Below are 22,582 nucleotides of genomic sequence, written 5' to 3' on the forward strand. Positions count from 1 at the left end.
TTTCTTTAGTTGGCTTTCCAACCTATTTTGGCTCCCAAAAACCAAAAGCTAACCTAAGAGCTACTAAGGACCGACTTTCAATAAAACAACTTTTGTGTAGTACAAAATTCATATACCCTGAGGGCCTGCGCCCACCGACTGTGGGGGAGAAAGATTCGTCTAAATTACCCACCTGCCATCTTTATGAAGCGTAGATTCGTTTTCTTTTTTGAGCAAGTGTCTTCTCTCCCGAGCAAGTGATCAGCTTTCCTTCTTCGTCCCCGTCGTATCCCTCCCGTCTGGAATTCCCTCATCGACGGCTGGCGACGACTCCCCTCTCCGCCTCCCCGGCCGCAAGCAGAGAGGCAAGAGCTCCGCACTCGCAGTGGAGTGCGAGGTGTGAACTCCTCACCAAAGCCCCACTAGCACGGCCGACTATGAGCTCCTCCCGGAGCACCACCCCTCGCTAGCCTCATCTGCTTCGTGTGGAGCCTAGAAAAGAAAGGAGAAATATGCATTAGTGGTTGACATGTGGGGTCATGAATGATACGAGGAATCCACTAACAACAGTTTTTTTTTCAGAAGTCACAACTAAATAACTTTCAACTTTTCTACCGTCCATAACCCACAGCAGTTTTTCATAGTCCACAGCTTACAACAACTTTTTCAGAAACCACACCTCAACCAAACACACTCTTAATAACTCTAAACCGCTAGTGAAAATATTAATAGTTATTAGTCTTCTAGCTAATAATTACTAGGTCTATTTAAACCTATTATTTTTATTTTTATTTTCAGTGCTAATAGATTCAAACAGCTCCTATGCCGTATCAAACAAAGCATAAGTTGAAGATTTTCTGTTCGTCTTCTGTGTGACGTCACTCTTTCAGTTTCAGCTGCGGGCGGGCGGGCGGGCGGGCCGGCCGGGGGGTCGGCAGAAAAACAGTGGGTGTGTGCTACCTTGACCTCGGTGACGTAACTTAAACTCCGAACAAGCGTCCGATTGCGTGTGAACGGTCGTGATCCATCTCTGACCAGTGATGGGGAATCCATCTCCATTCCCCATGTGTAGCCCCAGCGTGTCAGACACTCAGACTGTTTGCAGCAGCAAGGCCCGCAACTCCCGAGTCCCGACGACTCGCGCCCCTCGCCTCCTCCGCTGGCCGCCTGGTCCGGCTGGTCTTCCCCGTCGGAATCGCCCACCTCCCCGCTGCGTCGGCCATGGCGGTGCGAGCCACGGTCTCCCGCTTCCCGGCCACGCCGGAGGCGCTGGAGTCGTGCGCCGTCCAGTGGGGCGTCGCCGTGACGCCCTTCGCCGCCGCCGACGAGCGCGGCCAGCCCCCGACCACCGGCGCCGGCGGGGACCGCGTCCCACGCTGCGAGCACTGCTGGGCGTACCTGAGCAGCCACTGCGATCTGGAGCGCTGGGGCTGGACCTGCGCGCTCTGCGGCACGCTCAACGGATTCGACGACGAGACCGAGCGACGGTTCCAGCGTCCCGGCGCGTGCCCCGAGCTCAACTCCTCTTTCGTCGACCTCGAGATCCCAGGTACTACGACATGCAGCTGCCTCCACGCCGCGTGATGTGGGATGAATTTTGACCTGTAGGTTGAATTCGTGCAGTGGATGAGGCAGAGGGCGGAGGAGACGGCGTGCAGGCGCTGCCTGTTTATGTTGCCGCAGTGGATCTCGCATGTAAGTCTTCCGATCATGGAATTCTATCCCAGTCCATTTGATGTGGGAAGTTACCTTAATATGTGAATTCTAGGTCATACCCAAAGAACCCAACTAGATTGAAAAATGTCAATATGTTTTCGGAATAAAAAGAACACAAGACAATGAACGGACCTTGCTAAATTCTCACATTTGTCTATTCCAAAGCAAACAACAAAACGGAAAGAGGAAAAATAATTGCCTAGGTTTGGCACATCATTCAATGCTAATCATGCACTCAGCAAATTTTTCTTTTGGATTGCCAGATATAGTCTGTTGATCTTGTGTGATGTGCTATGAAGTAATCTGGGACTTGATTGTTGCCAACTCTGAATGCCTTTAGGTTCCGAAGAGTTCCTGGAACTTATCAAGAGTGCGCTTCTTGCAGCCCTAGAAGGTATGGAATTCTGATCATTCTGAACTTCCTGAATTTTTTGGTTCATCGAATAACTGTGGTATTTGTGAATTCAGTTTGATCCTCCTTCATTTGGGTTTTCACCATGCAACAGCTCTTATTCCGGGCTCCCTATTTGGGCTTATGACATTCAGCCACAAGATTGGGTTGTATGATGTCCAAGGTCCGATTCCACTCGTGAAAAATATTTTTATTCCTCCGGACTTAGAAGAAGATGGCCTGCCTGTTGCCCTTGAAGATGCCATGCCCCTACACTCTTTTTTGGCCCCAGTATGTCACAAAGCTATCAGCTGAATTACAAAGAGATTTAGACATTAACTTATTGCCTAATGGCAAGATAATTTATGTGCAGGTTGACACATGCAAGGATCGAATTGCTGCTGCCCTGGAGACACTGCGACCTACATCTTCATGGGAGAGAGGGGCTGCTTCTGGGCAGGAAGAGGATACTGTTTTGCTTGGCGGACGAGGTTTTGGGACAGCCATGTCTGCTTTAATTGAGTACCTAAGTTCAGAATATGGCTCTACTTTTGCTTTAGGTAGGTCAACGCACTTTCCAGATCTCATGAAAATCTGGTGTCAATCAGGCAATAACCTTCATAACTTATAAGATGCTGTATGTTTGCAAACAACCTAGTTACCAGTAGCTTTATGCCTAATTTACTTTTGTTCCTTGTTGGAGAACAGCTCGGGTATTTGCTTTTCTGTCTGGTGCTCCTGATTATGGATGTGGTCTGCTAGATACCAGGAGATATGGGGAGCAATATGCTAGTAAAGGGGTAGATGCTGACCTTGCATTACTCCCTGAACAGATACCTTTCTACAGAGACCTAGTAAGCATGAGTCTAAAATTTACAGTTGATTTGACTTTCTCTGCCATGTATTGATCTTATTGAAAAATTGAAACAGGCAGCTGTTGCTGTTCAATCAGGAGTATGCATAGACATATTTGCTGTAACTGATGAATACACAGATTTGGCTTCATTGAAGTTTTTAAGTATCGAAAGTGGTGGATCTTTATTTCTTTATGCAAATACAGATGATTCAACACTCCCCCAAGACATGTATGTTTGATTGAATGAATATTTTGTATGTGTTCTATTCAGAAAATTCCACCAGCCAAATTTCCTAATAAATGTGAATGGTCTTTTCTTTCTTGCAACTCCTACTAACAGATACCGCTTGCTAAGTCGACCCTATGCATTTGGTTGTGTTCTAAGGCTGAGAACATCTTCAGATTTTGAACCAGGCAATTCTGTAAGTACTCAAGCTATTTATGTTCACTTTAACCCTACTATATATGTGTAGCCAATTTGTAATACATTCATCCTTCTGACAGTATGGGCATTTCTTCCCTGACCCTCAATATGAAAATGTGCAACACATCATCTGCTGTGATTCATTTGCCACTTATGCATATGACTTTGAGTTTGCCCATAACAACGGTTTCTCCAGGTATATTGTTTTAACTTAACCCTGTAATTGGTTACTTGCTACTAAATATGTAATTGTTAAAGGAAATATTTGATCTCCTCTTAAAAGGAAGATACTACCAGAATCAGAATTTTCTCGTTGCGCTTAATCTAGTTTGCTGCTAGTGTGCTACTAAATGAAGCTACATTGCCTAAACAGTTTGAAGAAATAATTTCTATGAGCATGATAGTTAAATGAAATGTGCATTTTAGCTGTTCACCTGTAGAAAATCCTCACAAGAAACAGCAACTCTTTTAAAAAAGAAGCCCTAATTTTCCTCAAATGTATATATATGAAGGCATGGTAACCTTGTTTGCTGGATCCTATTAATTGATGATCATGTTTCATATTCTCTCCATTCCAAATTATAAGATGTTTTGACTTTTCTAGATACGCAGCTTTTGCTATGCACTTAGATAGTCATTATGTCTAGATACATAGTAAAAACAATGTATCTAGAAAAGCCAAAATGTCTTATAATTTGGAACGGAGGGAGTACGTGTTAATGGTGGTTAACTAATGTGATTTATATTTACAGGCACACAGATCCTGCTGTTGTGCAGATCGCTTTTCAGTACAGTGTGATTGAACCTGTCAAGGAGACATCAGGCAATGGATCACAATCACCTGCAAGGTACATAGGAGACAAGAAATTGCTTTGTTATAGTTAACAAGGTTCTTGCATGCCTTACAGTTACTATACCTGTGTTCATGTTCAGTGGAAAAGATAGTTCAAGCAGAAATGTTCTCTAGTTAGCTGGCACTCATCAAGCTTAACACATTAATAAAATGATAGTATGTATCAGGGACTATAACAATTTGAATTCTTTAGTCACTGGGCTTGCACATACCCCTATCCTTAATACATCTGCATTTGTTACCTATACATTTTATAAGTATGCAGAGAAGTGGCCTACCATGAAGTTTTCCATAAAAAAGAAATCAATATCTTTTTTGATCCAACTAATATTCAGTCCATTCAACTGATAACTAGCCTGTTACATGCGTTCTCTCTTCAACTATCGATATTTTTTATCCAGTTATTTTTTTGGACTTTGCAACTATTAAATTTCTGGTTTCTTATCAAACTAACTATCATAATAACAGCAACTCAACAAGAGAACAGTACATAAAGTGAATCATATTAACATCCTTTACTTTTCACAAGTTCGCCTACTTCAGTTTTATTTTGTTGCTGTCCTTGCTGTTCTTGTAATGTTATACCTTTGCAGTTACAAGTTCTGTCTAAAGAGGCGGTTGAGAATAAGAACATTGCAGTACCGTCCAGCTAGTAATATCAGTGAAATTTATGACAGTGTAGATCCAGAGGTTGTACTGCATATCCTTGTTCATAAGGTAATCTTATTTAGTTCCAGCAACATAATGTAATTATGTTTGTTTTTGGTTTAAATCAAGTATATTATTTCCTCTACAAGTCATGCAGAATGAATTGAAATAGAAAAATACAGCTTATAGCAATTGATTAGAGGTGATTAATATCAAGATTTGTTGTTAGTATTAGAAATTCTGTGATATCGTTGATTAATTGGGAACAAGGACCAGTGAACCTTCTGTCAGGGAGATTCTCCTTTGCTGACCTTTAACTGGTAGTATCAACATGATTTTCTTAATAAAAAATGTTCTCAGATTAGTCAATGATTTTAGATGTTTGCATATTGGCAAGCATTAAACTCTGATAAAAGGCAATAAAACGCTATGATTCCTTTTATTTTTTTAAAAAATGGATCCTTCTACTACTTCATCTTCATATGGTGATATGCACTAAATGTTCCCCCGTACACTGTTTCCAGGTTATTTTAGAATCCTTGGATAAAGGTGTTAGAGAAGGCAGGCATCAAGTGCATGCTTGGCTATCCCTCCTTGCAGCCCGGTATAATCAGGCCCTGAGCTCTGATGTGCGAACTCCGCTATCGGGCATAGACATTGACTTCTCGCAGTGCCCACAGCTTCAAACGATACCTCAACTTGTTTTTGCATTGCTGAGAAGTCCTCTTCTTCGCTTGCATGAAGAAGGCGTACACCCAGATTACAGGATATATCTACAATGCCTTTTCAGGTTTATAGTGTTTTAAATTCGCTATGTTCTGGTTTGCAGCATATCTTGCATAGAATTTTCCTTATATTAAACTTTGATTAGTTTTACTCCAAAGAAGGCTTGTTTAGTTAGAATATTATTCATGAATCTCTGAAACAAATGTAAAATATGTAAAACATTCCATGTTGAGTTGCTCACTTTGAGAACAAAAAATTGTAGACCATTCCTGCTTTGATGATCTCTTATCCCGTACTCAACTAATGCGAACAAATATTCTAACTCCAAATTCACAAGTTTGAGCCTTTTTTTTGCAGTGCACTGGAGCCATCTTCTCTAGCTAAAGCCATATATCCGGTTTTAGTATCGTATTCCTCACCTGACAAGCAAGCGTTCCCGCGACACACTCTGAGCCGTGCTGCTCTAATAATGAGCGAGTGCCCATTATTTCTTCTCGACACATTTACCAACCTTATTGTTTACTATTCGTCAACTGCTGATCCTTCAATTCCTTTTCCTCCACCCCGTGACTGTAAGTACATGGTTTTGCATTTTGTTGTTCATGTTTTGAGTAGTACATATATGCTTTCCAAAAGAAAAGAATTGCATAAAGCTCCAAAGAATATTGTTTGGTGTAGTCGTGGCTAATAATATTCTTGAAAGTCTTCCTTTTGTTGTTGAGAGCATAGATAGAAGCACTAGTACTTGCTTGTTTCAGCTGCTGATTCTTTCTACATACCATGTAGGTCTTTTGAGAACAACGATCAATAGACTGAAGCAGGACAGATGTATAACCCCAAAGCTTACATTCATCCATGGAGGGAATGATGATTCAACATTGTTTGAGAGCTATCTGATTGAAGAACAAGATGTTGATGGATCATCAGGCTTTACAACTGGTTCAGGTTTTGTAGCCTTCCGTGAGAGCGTGAGGAATGTTGCAGGAGAAATCATCCAGGAAGAAATTGGAAGTTAGTTTCAGCTGGATTAGCCTTTTGGTTCTGCTGCAGACTATCGACTGGGATGCTTTTAACCTTAATTAATGTCGTATTAGTTAACTGAAACTTAGATAGCCAAAATGGAGAAGCAATGTCAATGAATAATAAAAGGAGAAGCCTTTCTAGTATATGGTTGCTTCTGTCAATATGCTTTAGGCTTGATTAGTCAGAGAAACCTTTCTGGTACAGTGGTAGCAGGCCTGTCTCTCTATACTAAAAGAGACGAGTTTTACTAAACAATACACCGTGGGAACCTGGCTGTCTGAATTTTTGGAGAATTCAAACTTTGATACCAGTGCTGCTGTCTATTCTGAGTAAATTGCATCCACAATACAACTTTTATGGTTGTATCACTTTGATCCAGCAAGTTGCAAAACAGGTAAGGAAATGTGTGAACTTGTCAAATAAGTTTATCTATGGTCACATGTACGCAAACATAGTATATTTTGCCAGCATGGTAGATGATGTGGACGGTTTTATGCACGTAGTCTCCTTGCTTTGTTCTCCCTCATGGGGTTTTTGAGTGTAGTTTTTTTTTTTTTTTTTTTTTTTTTTTTTGGCTATTGGCGCGTCCTTTTCAATAGATCGTCGCATGGAGGTAACAAACGACGCTCCGACCAGATCGGCAAAGGGTTCCTAGCGACCTTCGATTTGATGGAGCCCTGTCGACATATACAAGAACTCCTTGATTACTGTTCGTAACCATTCACCTGCTTGTGTTCGTGCATTTTCTGTTTTCATCTGTCGGCATTGACCACGGTGAGCCGAAGGTCTGATAGGTCAAAACTGAATTTGCAAGGATAAAAATAGAAGAACAGTTACGAACATTAACCGAGAGGGAGGGTAGTCCATCTTGTACGCGTCGACATGGCTCTACTCAACGATAAAGGTTGCTAAGAACTCTTTGCCGATTCGATTTTAGGTGCTGCTTGCTACCTTCAGGCGGCGATCTGTTAAAAGGGGCAAGCGGATCATCAAGAAAAGGAAACCGACCGCCAGTTATTATGTTCGTATAAAACCCGTTGAGAAGGAAAAACAAAGGTATACATGATTACGTGCATAAAACCGTCCACAATATTTGCCACATAGTGGCAAAATATATCGGAGAATTACGTGCATAAAACCGTCCACAATATTTGCCTGGTGGCAAAATATATCAGAGGATTACGTGCATAAAATCGTCCATAACATTTGCTATGGTGGCAAAATTTATCAGGTGGCATACATATATAACCGTATATGCACATAATCGACAAATTCATGCATTGCTTTACACGTTATGCAACCTCTTTGACCAAAGTGATATCACCATACAAAATATTGTATGCTAGTTGTAATTTACTTTTTATTTAATTTCTATTTTTGTGAAACATGGAACTGCATCTCTTCTAACCTAAAAAAGAATGTTGTGAATATCATGTTCAAAATATCATTTTTATAATAGCACAACACACGTTGAAAAACATAGAGAAAAACTGGGAAATCTCAGAGAAAAATGAAAAAAAATATATCCATGCAAAGGTCGTCAATCTCAACCTCTTTGAAAAACATAGAGATCAAGTCAAGTCAAGAATAAAAAATGGGTCCCTAACATTAAAGTTTGAAAGGTTTCTTCGTCCTAAACCATCCGATGAGGAATCCTTACGAGTTAAGAGTACCAGGTATCCTCTATATAGGTTAACTAGGGGGCAATGTTACCAGTTGCCAAACAATTATCACATATTTTCGTCAAACCGCGTAGGCTGCATTTGCGTAGTGATTCAAGCAATAGCCATACTCAGTTTACGATAACTTAGCTAAAGTTTGGCTACCAACTAAATAAACGACTCTATTTTTTGTCACAACTTAGATCCTGTTTGAGATCACGATCTCCCACCACGCGTTCCTAAAAACGAGCGGTGGCGAGGCCACCACGATACGTAAAATCGTGTTTGTAGTTCATTTTCGCGATGATATGAATTTGGTGTGGTGATAAGAATCAAGCGGACCACGACACGTTTGGCGAGATTCTCCGATCCATGCATGTCATAATTTATGGTTTTGTGCTTTTTTTTTAGAAACAAGGACCTGTCATTGTTGAATTACCGTGTGCAGAAAGATGATCCAGCGGACGTGGTGAGGCACGCAATGTAGGGGATGGGCACTGCAAAACTCGATCAATCATGACTGATGTTCGTCGCCGATTTCTCAGTTAGTTTTCAGTGTGTTCCTCTTCCGCGAGAAACTCTATACGTGCGCAAAAGATTCTTCCTTATTGCACATACAACGCAATCAAATTCTACGTATTAACCGTAGAGCATGGCATACACAAGTTGTTCAGATAATACCGAGTAGTTATTACATTATGACCAACACTGCACCGCAGTAAAAAAAAACCACGAACACAGCAAAGGAAAGCATGCTTATATTGATAGTAGGCTAGTAGAACCAGCGGAATTACTCCCCCGGACAAATCGATCAATGCCGCATTCGGAGTTTCAGACCATCGTCGCAGCGGCCACGCCGGCGGCGACCAGGAGCGCAGTTAGCCACGCGAACGGCACAGCAGCCGCACCGCCGCTGTGGTCAGGCGATGGGGCGGGCGCCTCCGCTCGCTGAGGTGGCGTCGCTGGGCCAGGCGTCGCCGCCGCCCCCGGGGTGGGAGGCGCCACGGCTGGCGCAGCCGCCGAAGGCAGCGCTGGCGCCGGGGCCTTGTGGGAGTGCTCTCCGTGGCGGTCCCTGGGCGCCGTCCACTTCGAGTCGGCCGCTGTCACGGCCGGCGCCGCAGCAACGGCGGCAGCAACCACGGCCACGAGCAGCAGGGGCATGAGAACCGAGCGAACTCTCGCCGGCGACAGTGCCATGGCGGATCGGAGCTTTGGCGTTCTCTGCGCGCGCTTAGCAACTCGAGAAAGGGGGGCAGAGACGGCCTTGATGCGAATGACAAGGTGAAGAATGCACAAGGCCGTGACGCACTGAGGCGGCGCATGACTGAGCATTTTATACACAGGTCGATCGTGGCGCGGAATGGCAAGCATTTGATAACGGAGAGAATATGGAAGGCGAGTAACGCGATTTTTAGGGGTGCGTTGATGAGGCTCTAATTCCTCGTTTCTGAGCTGCGTCCAGCGTGAGTGCGCGTCAGCCCCGCCCAAAATTGCTCATCAAACAGGAGCAGCTCTTTATTATTCTTTCGTTTAAATTATACTACTTATATTTACTAATATAATTGAATAAATATCATATTACAGGTTAGTGGATGTTTTTTAATATTCTGATGTGGACAACTAAATATATGTTAAATGATGTGGTTTGCTAATGTGAATAGTTTGAATGAAGACATAATGTCATGCATTAGTTGGATGTGTTAGTGGATGATGTTGACACTTTGCAAGCAGTGGCGAATCTAGGATTTTAACTTTAGGTATGCCGTAAAAAAAATTCATATACAATTTGATAAATCTATTTTAGCAATTAAGTAACAATTGTAAATTTTACAACGTGATTTGGTATACATGCACTAAATAACATGATAAGGCTTAAAATCCAAGGATTAAGTTGAAACCATCTACTAAATACAATATAAATAGTTCAAAAGCCATACCGATAGTTTAAATATAGGCATAAAAGAGTATCAGATGCTTACAATGCTATTTTTCCATACTGTTTTATTTGACGCTTTCCAAGGAATATGAATGTCTTACTATATCTTCTTCATCAACCAGATCAACCACCGGTCTTCACCACTAGTTCAACCTGATCAGGTGGAGGATTAGAAGGTTCAACTGGCTATGAATGTTACCAAATAGCTACGAATGTAGAAAATAATTTTCTAAAAAACACGATGAGCAAAGATTAAAATTTACCTAACCAAAATAGCGAATTAAGACGATAAGTCCTGACTGGCGCCACCGTATATTCTGTAGATAGGACGTGGACATTAGACGGCGATCCTCTGATCCAGCATTCAGAGCATGGCGGAGGGCGGCATGGCACCAGGGGCCGCGGCCGGCCAGGGCGTCACAGACTCACCTGTCAGGCGGCGACGCACGTGTTCCTCCGTGGCTCCCCGTCTGATCGAGATTAGATTAGGAAATTCGAAGGGTCATATACGGAGCGCACATATCGGACGTTTGGACTTTGGAGAATTAGAGTTCCCTTGCCACATGAGCCGCCTCAGTGCATCATATGGGCCTCCCGTCATCACGTGATGGTGTCCACATATGTTTTTTTTCTTTTTAACAAATACAGCGTATATACAATATAATAGTATATATACTACTGCTGTCTAGGTTTGCAGGGTATGCCGGTGCATACCCGGCATACCCCGTGGCTATGCCACTGGGCCAAACAGGCCCTCATCCCCATATGCACTATGCGACTAATACTTCAATAAACATGTCATGCATCAGCTAAGGAGTGTTGTGATGAATCGAAGACTTACTTACAGTTTCACAAAAAATCAGATATTGTTTAGTTCGCGGATTCTAGAATTAAGTTATGGAAAAGATAGTCTTAGCACACGTGTGGGTCACCGAGGCCAGTCTAAGGGCCATATGAAGTTAGCCGTTCCATTTTTAAATACCTAACCTTGTGTATTGAATCTATGTCTAATCTTAAAGAAAGAATATATTCTCATGTTTGTCTTTTTCACTTCTCAGGACGGCCTCATGACCCTCTAAATGTGACCTGGACTCATGGCTCGTGCTTACACAAATTAGAACATGTGTTTAGTGATAATATGAAGTATGGTTCAAACACACGTCAAATGATGGTATGAAGTTCGATTTAAAACATATTAGAACAGATGTTAGTCGTTGAATAAATCTTCGATCCACAAATCGTTCGGTGAGTGCACAATAACTATACATTCCGTTGCAGTGGCGGATCCAAAGGGGGGGCTGGGGGGGCTCCAGCCCTCCCTAATGTCTTGATTTCAAGCCTAATCACTGTAGCAAAAGCTTGATTTTACCATTAAATCTTCATGCAAATCAACATCTCCATTGTTTTAGCCCCCCTTATCCCGCATCGTGCATCCGCCACTGTTCCGTTGTATCGTTCTTATGCATTATGTTTATGTCAAGGTTACTCATTCGTACAAAAGTACCATAATACAAAATAAAGTACAATTGTGACAGTGTGGCCGAGTGGTCTAAGGCGCCAGATTTAGTCTCTGGTCTGAAAGGGCGTGGGTCCAAATCCCACAGCTGTCATATTTTATATCTCATGTTAAGTTTTTTAATTTAAATTTTAATAATAGGTATTTTCAACCATATTTTTTCCTATTTTTCTTTTTTTATTAAAAGAGTAATAATTTTAATAATAGGTATTTTCAACCATATTTTTTTTTCTAATTTTTCATTTTATTAAAAGAGTAAAATGTATCGTACGTCCCTAAAGTTTTCATCTATTTTCCTCTAGATCCATAAATAAATCTTTTAGGATTTTCATCTGAATCTATAAACTCTCAAAAGTAAAAAACGCATGGTCCATTTCTCTTATTTTAATAGAGATTTTCAACCATCTACCTTTTTGTCCCCTGTGCACTCTGGTTTGTGCATAGATGTCCAACGGGCCGGCCCGGCCCGGCACGGCACGGCAACGGGCCGGCACGACCCGATGGGGGTCGGGCCGACAAGGCACGACGTGCCCTGTGGGCCGTGCCGCCATGGGCTTCGTGCCTAGCCGACGGCCCAGGCACGGCCTGTTGGGCCGTTTTTCGCGCCGGGCCGGCCCACTACACCGACAGAGAGAGAGAGGGGGAGGCTAGGCTGCCGTCGTTGCGAAGGCCGTGGACGACGCGACCTCTCCATCCCCAACCTCTCCGCACCTCGACTTTGGCTGGATCCGCGGATGATGAGCGATGAGGAGGCCGGATCCACGGAGAACGAGGCCGAATCTGCGCAGAGGAGGCATGGGGAGGAACAGCAGCGCATGGCGGTGAGGAGGAGGCGGCCACCGTCGACGGCAGTGCGGGGCGGTGAGGAGGCGGTAGCCACCGTCGGCGGCTCGCCGCTGGGGGCCACGGAGGCGAGTCGGGAGAGTGCGGTGGCCGGCAGGGAGGCGAGTCGTGCGGGAGAGAGAGTGGGGCGGGGAGGCGACATGGCGAGCGAGTCGTGATGCCGACTCGCGACCGCGACCGCGAGCAGTAGGGAGTGCGGCGACGGGTTGGAGTGGAGGTGGGAGGTGGCGGCAGGAGGAGAGGAGCCCACGGCGGCGCACCCCGCTAGCGAGTCGCGAAGAAGAGAGGGAGCGAGCGAGAGCGGGGAGGAGGCGAGGCGAGCGACTGGGCGACAGAGAGCAGAGTGCGGCGGCGGGGGAGGGAGAGGGTAGGCGGTAGGGTTAAGAGAGGAGGGCTGGCCTGTTGGGCTGTTGTTGGACCTTTGGCCATTTTACGGGCCGGGCCGTGCCAGCCCATGTGCCTGAGGTAAGGCCCAGGCACGGCCTGCTCCCTCGGACCGTGCCAGTCTGGGCCTGCTAGCCATCGGGCTGGACCGTGCTTGGGCCAGGCCAAAAAAAACGGGCCTCGTGTCGGGCTGTCGGGCTCATGCACATCTATAGGTTTGTGGAGTATGAATAAAACTTTTGAAGCCGAGCTTCGTCGAACCACAGTATCAGCTCTTAGAGATCACAATTAGATATTGTAATTAACATGTATATTATTTTATCTTCATAGTACATTTATGTTTATGTAACAGAACATTCTTGTAATCTTTATCAAAGTGGAGCGTATGCGTGTGTCTCTCTATATATGTATCTCCATTCACCCTGTTCGTTTATACAGAAATTTGGCTTATGTTGATGCTTATGCTAAAATATTGTAAGAGAAAAATATTGTTTCATCATTGAAAAGTTTGTTGTTGTCGTACCTTGTTGATAATATCACCAATGTTAAATTCCTGGCTTTGCTCCTGGCTATGTATATCATAGTTTGAGAAGCGAGTACAGCTTAACTGGTTGGGTTTCTCGTGGCGAAATCTGTCTATCTAGGTTCAAGTCTTTCAGCACATGATCGTATTTTCCTATATTTACTAAAAGATATAAAGATATTATTATAGTACAGGACGTATCCAATGATATCAAGAAATATATAGTCATTTTGTCAATCTCGAGATCTGCCGACTCTATCTCAGCTATTCAGAAGTTATCATAGAGATAAGATGAACATGCGTACCTTCATAGGTGGTGTTTGTGAACAGGTAAGAGTCTCTACGTAGTACGTGTCCAACTAGCGATTTATCTTGCCATGCAAAGTGTCCATATCAGCACCCACTAGAATATCCAACTAGCACATTCAACTATCTCGCCTTGCAAACAGTGACGTAGCCACGGGGTATGCCGAGTATGCACCGGCATACCCTGCAAACCTAGACAGCAGTAGTATATATACTATTATATTATATATACGCTGTATTTGTTAAAAAGAAAAAAAAACATACGTGGACACCATCACGTGATGACGGGAGGCCCATATGATGCACTGACGTGGTCCATGTGGCAAGGGAACTCTAATTCTCCAAAGTCCAAACGTCTGGTATGTGCGCTCCGTATATGACCCTTCGAATTTCCTAATCTAATCTCGATCAGACGGGAAGCCACGGAGGAACACGTGCGTCGCCGCCTGACAGGTGAGTCTGTGACACCCTGGCCGGCCACGGCCCCTGGTGCCATGCCGCCCTCCGCCATGCTCTGAATGCTAGATCGGAGGATCGCCGTCTAATTTTCACGTCCTGTCTACAGAATATACGGTGGCGCCAGTCAGGACTTATCGTCTTGATTCGCTATTTTGGTTAGGTAAATTTTAATCTTTGCTCATCGTGTTTTTTAGAAAATTATTTTCTACATTCGTAGCTATTTGGTAACATTCATAGCCAGTTGAACCTTCTAATCCTCCACCTGATCAGGTTGAACTAGTGGTGAAGACCGGTGGTTGATCTGGTTGATGAAGAAGATATAGTAAGACATTCATATTCCTTGGAAAGCGTCGAATAAAACAGTATGAAAAAATAGCATTGTAAGCCTCTGGTACTCTTTTATGCCTATATTTAAACTATCGGTATGGCTTTTAAACTATTTATATTGTATTTAGTAGATGGTTTCAACTTAATCCTTGAATTTAAGCCTTATCATGTTACTTAGTGCATGTATACCAAATCACGTTGTAAAATTTACAATTGTTACTTAATTGCTAAAATAGATTTATCAAATTGTATATGAATTTTTTTTGGCGGCATACCTAAAGTTAAAATCCTAGATTCGCCACTGGAGAGTAGGGATATATTTCTAGAGGCGATTATCTACTACCTATAGAAACCTATTTTGAGAGGTAGCATCAGCTCCTCGCCATGGAGTGATGACGTTGCCTCGACCTCCTCATCTCTCCTTGGCACCACTTCTTCATTCTCGGTCTCCACTCTCGCTATTATGTTACTAGCAACTCCTGCCCGCGCTTCGCTGCGGGTGATGTGCTTGGTATAGGAAAAATCTTGGAAAATATGGCTCATATGTCTAATATGTTTTCTCATCGCGTTGCTACGAAAGGTTGGTCTATTTGGTACATTAAATGGAAAAATATGTGAAGGAAAGGTAACATGGATTTTTTTATTACAATGTTGTAAACGAACATAGAGGTTGATTGTCATTACATGGTGCCTAGTCTAGGCCAGCAAATCAATGACATGTTAGTGGAAAGAAGTATTTGATGGAGTTGGGCTCAAGCAACTAACACACTTAGATTCAAAAGCACAACATTGCCTAGGATTATATTATAGGTGGAAAGAGCAAAAACTACAACACAAGTACGTGTCGTAACACGAGGGTTTATAAAAGAGTGAATTAGGATCCACTCCCCTTAGACAAAGCTACAACACATTTCGTAAATCTAGAATTACACGGTGTCGAACACTAAATTACACCGAGATTTAAAGTTACATGGTTAAGAGCAACCTAGTACAACCAAGGCTTACTCCAGAAGTCGGGATAGACGAGGGCAATAGAGAAACAACATGATAATGATTATCCAAAACATGGCGTATGACCAATAGATCCAGAAACAGGAGACTGAGAAGTCAAACATCGTGAACCCTAAGACCAAACTAACCAACGGTAGACTTGAACTTATTCAAAAACCATATCCCTTCTCAGATTACACCATTCTCAGATTACACCATCACCTCTGTCAGACGAACCTAGTTCCACAATGACGATTGGATCTCGTAGCTCTGCTTCGGATTCGAGAGGGATGGGGATGAAGAAGAAGAGCAAGGACCAAGGGCATCTTATAGTGTCGAACGGAGATGGGGCGCAGCGCACCAGAAGTGGAGACGACATGGATGGGATACACTGCCGGTTCACGCTGTGGGGATACATTTGGCCATGGTGCGCTCCCTGCACAAGCAAGCGGAGGGGGGAATAAAGGAGAGGAGAGAGGGTTTGCTCGACGAGGGAGGCGTGCGGGCGGCCGTGTCCCCAAAAGAAGAAAGAAGGGAGGGAGGTCTGGTACGGGGACGAGGGCGAGGATCAAGACCGGACCAGAGGCCAGGAAAAGGAGAAGCGCAAAGTGCACGAGGACTGCGAGTGCGGAAAAGTTATTATTCGAGTAGTCTGGAGTGATCGAAACGCTTAAATTGACGCCATGTCCCAATCCCAGTGTCCGGTTTGACCGCGCTACGCATGCATCGACACCTGCGGACGTTGTCGATACCGGGACCCACTTGCGTTCAGCTCTCGTTTGGCTATGCCGCACTCGCCTTGTTCACTCGCACGGTTCGTTTTCTCTCCTTTTCCCGCACCCTGTCGGCTCTCGACTCTCGCCCTCGCCCCGTACCGGACCCCTCCTTTTTCTTCTTTTGGGGCACGTCCGCTCGCACACCTCCTCGTCGAGCGAACCCCTCTCCCCTCCTTTTTCGTCCCTTCACTCAAGCTCGCGCAGGGAGCGCACCATGGCCGGCGCTCTCCCCACCTCATGACCCGCCTGTGTTTTCCTTCCATGCCGCCTCCACTTCTCGGTTGCTTGGGTGCGCCCGAGTTAGCTACATTTACTCCACACCCATGCAACCAGCAAAGCGCACAGCAGACCGCATGCAAATTAAAGCCGCGTGCACCGCCAGTGGCCACTCACCCACGCTCTTTTCCCGCACACTGGTGCCGTCCTCTCAGCGTCACGCCGTTGTCTCTTCTGCACCGCCACCCACCGCACGTCGCACCACCGCCCCACGACACCGCTCGTGATGTCACCTCCATTGGCCCGATGTTGCCGCTGCTGTCCCCACAAACCTGATTCCATCGGCCCTTAATGCTGCTCAGTGCCACCGATAATGGCGCGCACCCACCCTCTAAACCCGCCGTCAATCGCCTATACCCCCTTCACAACAAGACACTCCACACTCAACACTAATCATCAACATAAGCCCCCTATTCAAATGCCAACCTATTTCAACATTTTAAGAAAAAGCCTGAGATAAGTGTTGCAAGCTGAAGACTATCAAAGAAAAAATCAAGCAGGAGCCGGAGTACATTGTCAGAAGCAAGAAGCTAATACTCTCAAGATGTGCTTAGATGAAGATGAGCTCACCATGACCATCTTTGCTATCCTAATTCCTACTATGGTGGCATCAATCATATTGCATATCCTTGTAATGCGCCCGCTACCCTACGAGAGGCCCTGAGATAGTTGTTGAAATAAGAAGAGTTGGATAAATATTCAAGTTTCGTGGATTTATTCAAATTTCGAGGGCATAGGGCCTGTCCACAACTTGACTACGCATGATTAAGTTATTTATTACATTCACCAAATAAATAGCGGCGTAATTCCTATACCAGCTATATTGTGATGCGAGGTCCTTTGCAATTGTCATTGTGGTTAAATTTTTACGTAGCTAGCATAGTATCAGTGTTGGGTATCCATGTGAGTTCCTTGTCAGTAATAACTAAATAAAGTTCAGACAGGCTACACTTTAACATTTACGAGGGATACTATAGTGGCTGTAATATGCAATATTATTTTTACTGACTTTGCCGTGGGGTATCAGTCTATGTGGAACCGTTTCACGTGGTAGTACTTAGACCATATATATGGCAGTGATAATGCATTTATATGGTTATATGCCTGCTACCACCGTGTCCTCCCATACTTTGATGGTAATGGGAATAAGAAAAAGAAAACGTCTCAGAAGATCAGTACAGGTGATGGCTTTCCTTCTTCAGAAGGCCATTTTTCATCTAGAAGGTAGTTTTCCAGTCTCGCTGCCCCCAATAATACTTGTCAGTCTGTATGTGTATCCTATGCAATCTTATCATTGTTTCAGAATAATTATTTTAATATTTTCTTTTGTGCTTGTGTCTCTGATATTTACACAATACACAATTCCTTGAATTTGTCACAAGATAGCTCTGAGATTCCTGGAATGCTGCTCCACCTGTAAAAGTGACAAATACTTATACTGATGCCCTATTGACCGTCTCAAACTTAGTCATGCCTATCACTGCTAGGTGAACAAAGGCAGGTGAAACCATGTAAGGTTTAGTTAACAAAAGGATGGGGCAATAAAATCGCTACTAAGACCAAACAGGTGTACAACTGCTCAAACATCAAGTATATTCACTATTCAGGTTTCAGTTATTATAAGATGACCTATAAGGCTGTGTTTAGTTGTAGGAATTTGTATTTTGGGGTTACTGTAGCACGTTCGTTTTTATTTGGCAAATAGTATTCAAACATGGACTAATTAGGCTCAAAACGTTCGTCTCGCAATTTCCCACCAAACTGTGCAATTAGTTTTTCTTTTCGTCTACATTTAATGCTCCATGCACGGGCCACAAACATTCGATGTGACAGGTACTGTAGCAACTTTTTGAAAGTTGGGGTGGAATTAAACAAGGGCTAAGCATCAAATCATGAAAATATATTATATTCAATGGGAAACAACCATATGTGCAAGGCTTCTATGATTTTTTTTCCGCAACACAAATAACTATTTCATGGGCCATGCAGATTCATACTCCAAGAGGAAGGTAATAACAACAACCTACCTGGAGTCATCCATTTCAGAGGTTCGACAAACAAAGATGAGCAATCTTGTTCTTCGTTGTTGTATGGATGACCACTCTTCCTTCGGTTCCAATCAAAGCAAGATTCACCCTCACCAGGAACATGACTTACAACATTGTCCTCTACAGCAATAACTCTCCTGCATTTCCTGCAGCGGTAAGCTGTTTTACGTTGCTCAGCCTTTGAAGAATCTTGACAAGAGCCAGACTGCGGAGCAAGGCCAGGGTCATCTTCAAACATATAGCTGCCTATTTTCTCCCCAAATTTGTAGGATTGACCTGCGAAAGGAAACACATGCTAGGTTACATAATACATGTTTGTTGAAATAAATTGAAATTAAAAGGTACTTTTGTACTTGCAAAAAAAAATCAAGAATGTTCATGACCATGCAGCAAACAGATTTCTGAGTAACAACCTAGCATAGGAAGAAAAATCTCATGATAAAAGATTGACAAAGAGTACAACTGCTCCATATTGAATAAGGATTACTATCTGCTAATGGCCAATTCTATTTGATGAACTGATAGTATTGTTGAATGCTCAAACTTCTATCAGATTAAGACTGATCAATCGACCATTTTGACTTTTTTTATTTTGAGAGGGAAAAAATACTGAAACACATTTCTATTTATTTCCGGTGCAGCTACATATCCAAAGTCCTAACCGTACAACACTTCATATTTATTGATACATAAGTGCAGGTAGGAACTCGCTGGTCATGAGACAAATTATCAGGAAAAAAATTCTGAACGCTCTGCACCGTGAATCAGGGATCGCTCTGGAACACAAAATGATTTTCTATCAATTGCCAATTGTGCACCATTAAAATTCATAAGGAAGACATTTCACGATCAGTGTCAGCAAGTTTCCTTTGAAAGCATGTATCTGGTCTATTGGTCTACCTAAACCACACATGTGAAACTAACTTGCACTATTCTTAGTGAGAGTAGTTAAGGAGCGACCAAACAAATAAAACATAGAGAATACCCCGCGAAAAGTGGAGAATGCCTATTAACTCAAAATTATGTCACGACAACTAGTAAACACCACTTTAACCAAAATGGATCAGGACTAACCTAATAACTTTAAGCGGAATCTCTTGTACAAAGGACTTGAAGTATCAACCTTGAAGCCCATTTCTTCAAACAATTTCAGCTGCAGGGCACAGAACGTTCAGCTAAGCAACAAACATTACAGGAGTTCATATGCTGCATTGCTGCCAGCAGATCATGAGCAAATCTCACGTGGTCAAGAAAACCATCATTCGGGCATGCCGACTCAGAAATCTCCTTCAAAGCTTTTAATGCATCTGGGAAGAAAAAAAGGCAACATGAGTAAAATTCAAGTATAGGAGATGAAAAGATAGATGTTCTCTTTCCAGGAAAAGAGAGTTCGGACCTTCAAAAGATTTCTGGTCTGATCTCATAAGATAAGCAACAATGATGGAAGCGCTGCAGTAAGTTTGACATAAATTATGAATAGATATACAAAGATGCAAATAGGAATTGACAATATTACAAGTGAACAGGTTTGTGCAAATCAATTTACTAAATAGAAACGCTACATAGGTAAGTCCAATTCCGATTCTCAATTGTGAAGCAGTCAGCAGCCTGCTCCAAGTGGTTTGTGTCACAATTCCCAAACATTCAGTGTCATCGCGCTACCAATTGGTTTGGTCAAATTTCACACCTTTAAATCAAATTCGAACTGCTATGCCACTACTACCATGCCGAACCTAATTCCATTGCTAAACATGACTGTTCCAAAATAGAAATCCTAACTTTACCCACAAAATGAAATCAGAAAATGGCAACGCTCCAGACGCCTACCTCCTCGACACTCCAGCAAAGCAATGGACGAGGACATTCCCGACCTTCCTGCCCTCATCGATGAAATCAAGGCAGGGATCGAGGCGGTCGAGCAGGTCCTCCTCCTCGGTGTCCCGCAGCGGCACGGCCATGCGCGTGACCCGCAGCCCGGGCCCGGCACGCTCCACCACCCGCATCAGCGTCCCAGGGGGCACCGCGGCGGCCGATGGCGCGCCCTCCTTGCCGGCGACACCCATCTAACTATACAGAGTTAGATGGATGTGGAATGGGAAAAATTCGCAAAATAAAACATGTCTGGTACCGTGTTAACCTGCAGTCAAGGCCAGCAAGGTCAGCAGGTGAACGAAGGAGACTAAATCAGATGCAAGATAAACACAGGAAAAAAGCAATTAAAATCAGGCAATAGGCTGATTCCGATGGATAGGATTGGAAACACAGCTCTCCTGGAGCAGAGTATTCAACAGCGGGCGCAGCCCATGTCTGGTTTTAGAAGACCACTTTGACCAAAAGCAAACGAAACACATAAAGGGTTGGATAAAAGAACCAAAAGTAGTGGATCAAAAGCAATGTAAAATCCACCTAACTTCACATAACAACAGCGCGCATAATTTAATTGTACAGAAAACTCAAAGGAGCAGGGAAAACAGAAGCCTGACAATGTAATCATTAGGAATAGGGCATGTGCTCAGAACCAACAGTATATAATTTGGCGTGAGGAAGCCACGGTCACAAACAATGATTACAAGGCTAGAAAGAACAAGAATATAACTATCAGTTCACAGACGGTAAACATAATCTCAGATTACACAAATCGTGTGTATTAACATCACAGACAATGATCATAAGCAAGTATGAGTGAAATATGATAGGCAATCATCAGAGTATACAAAGGAGGAAATCATCACAGGCAGCGTCATCAGAAACCGAGATTTCATAACAAAGAGATAATTGCAGCCGCATAGTCCGTGACTGAATAGGCAATAAATATTACTCCTCATTGGTGTCTCCAAACCACACAAATTAGAACAGGTAGGAAGAGATGCATTAAAAATCAGGAACAACCAATTGACCATCGCCTCAATTACCACAGAACAGGTACAAAGAGATGGCAAAAATAGAACAGCCTATGATCATTACCTCAGTTATGGACACAGCAAAGAGATGCAAAACGAAGGAAGAATCATCATAGCTCATGAGCATTGCCTCATTAGTCATGAGAAAGAAGGAAGAGATGTAGACCATGGAAAGATCGCTCATGATCATTGCATCAAACACTACAATAATCATCACTGCAGTAGCCCATTCCCTCAAAGTAAAATGTAACGGCAAGAGAAAAGTGTATTCATCATTGCAGGCGACCAAAATGCAGACAACGAACCAGAAACCATTGCGACTGCAATGTTGAAGGTCACATGCTCAGATCCATGGCACAATAATTGCGTGCTCTCAAGATCCAACCGAGCCGAGCAGGCCACAACCTACAAAACGCAAAACAATCCTTAGTAGCATGCAAACTGGTAAGACAAGGGGACAAAAATAGATCTAGGCTGAAACTGAACTTCCCTTGTTCATTTGCCTCTTTTGACCAAGATTCCCCCTCCAAATCTCACATGCAGTGAAAAATTATGCAAGGGAAGGAGGGTTGAATAGAGGTAAAGCGAGGGAGGGGGCCGGGAGCCAACATGCGAGCAAATAACGCGAGCAAACAGTGGAGCCGCGTAGACCACCTGCACCAGCCACCCCCATGGGCGAGCCGTGGCCACCGGCGGTGCCCGCTTAGCAGCTAGCGCCGTGTCGGAGGCACGGACCCCGGGCGTGCTCATGCTGGTGCGCCGCGCACACGTAGCGGGGATCCGCCGGCGCTCGCGGCCTGGCGGCGCGCCGCCACCCCGAAAGCGAAGGCGCGCGAGAGAGATGCGTGCAGCGGGGGGGGGGGGGAGGGGAGGCGGCTACGCCCACCGCGGGGGCCTGGCCACGCCGGTGCATCGGAGGCCTACCGATGTGGCCGCAGATCTGGAGAGAGGGAGAGGGAGAGGAAGAGAGAGAGGCGCCGCCGGGCCCCCCGTGCCATTGGCCGCCCTGGCCGGCCGGTGC

The 22,582-nt window shown here is 44.0% G+C and overlaps 3 protein-coding genes across 6 annotated transcripts; 1 reads left to right on the forward strand and 2 right to left on the reverse strand.

Moving 5' to 3' along the window:
• Window positions 1-1,066: 1,066 nt before the first annotated feature.
• Window positions 1,067-6,939, forward strand: LOC136516444 (protein transport protein SEC23 D-like). 2 transcript variants are annotated; one of them, XM_066509837.1, is made up of 14 exons: window positions 1,067-1,528; window positions 1,603-1,674; window positions 2,036-2,089; window positions 2,202-2,377; window positions 2,460-2,646; window positions 2,795-2,940; window positions 3,017-3,171; window positions 3,283-3,364; window positions 3,447-3,562; window positions 4,119-4,214; window positions 4,813-4,936; window positions 5,392-5,657; window positions 5,951-6,165; window positions 6,380-6,939. In XM_066509837.1, exons 1-14 carry the CDS (start codon window positions 1,201-1,203, stop codon window positions 6,607-6,609), a joined length of 2,247 nt encoding a protein of 748 aa, XP_066365934.1. In that variant the 5' UTR covers window positions 1,067-1,200; the 3' UTR covers window positions 6,610-6,939. The 2 variants fall into 2 exon arrangements, with proteins under 2 accessions (XP_066365934.1, XP_066365935.1); XM_066509838.1 differs by having other exon boundaries at window positions 1,463-1,528; window positions 2,164-2,377.
• A 2,169-nt stretch (window positions 6,940-9,108) lies between these two features.
• Window positions 9,109-9,474, reverse strand: LOC136515780 (classical arabinogalactan protein 4-like). The gene has a single exon (XM_066509278.1). It carries the CDS (start codon window positions 9,472-9,474, stop codon window positions 9,109-9,111), a length of 366 nt encoding a protein of 121 aa, XP_066365375.1.
• An 8,317-nt stretch (window positions 9,475-17,791) lies between these two features.
• Window positions 17,792-22,582, reverse strand: LOC136518682 (uncharacterized). Of its 3 annotated transcripts, none has more exons than XM_066512364.1 (7): window positions 21,867-22,582; window positions 20,489-20,798; window positions 20,058-20,110; window positions 19,904-19,968; window positions 19,736-19,814; window positions 18,641-18,937; window positions 17,792-18,027 (listed from the first exon to the last, which is right to left on the reverse strand). In XM_066512364.1, the coding sequence occupies exons 2-7, from the start codon at window positions 20,722-20,724 to the stop codon at window positions 17,927-17,929; spliced, it is 831 nt and encodes a 276-aa protein (XP_066368461.1). In that variant the 5' UTR covers window positions 20,725-20,798; window positions 21,867-22,582; the 3' UTR covers window positions 17,792-17,926. The 3 variants fall into 3 exon arrangements, with proteins under 3 accessions (XP_066368461.1, XP_066368460.1, XP_066368462.1); XM_066512363.1 differs by having other exon boundaries at window positions 21,626-22,582; XM_066512365.1 differs by lacking the exon at window positions 21,867-22,582 and adding an exon at window positions 20,799-21,251 and having other exon boundaries at window positions 20,489-20,724.

This window comes from Miscanthus floridulus, chromosome 17 (genome assembly GCF_019320115.1).
Source record: "Miscanthus floridulus cultivar M001 chromosome 17, ASM1932011v1, whole genome shotgun sequence".
In the NCBI taxonomy this organism is placed as follows: Eukaryota; Viridiplantae; Streptophyta; class Magnoliopsida; order Poales; family Poaceae; genus Miscanthus; species Miscanthus floridulus.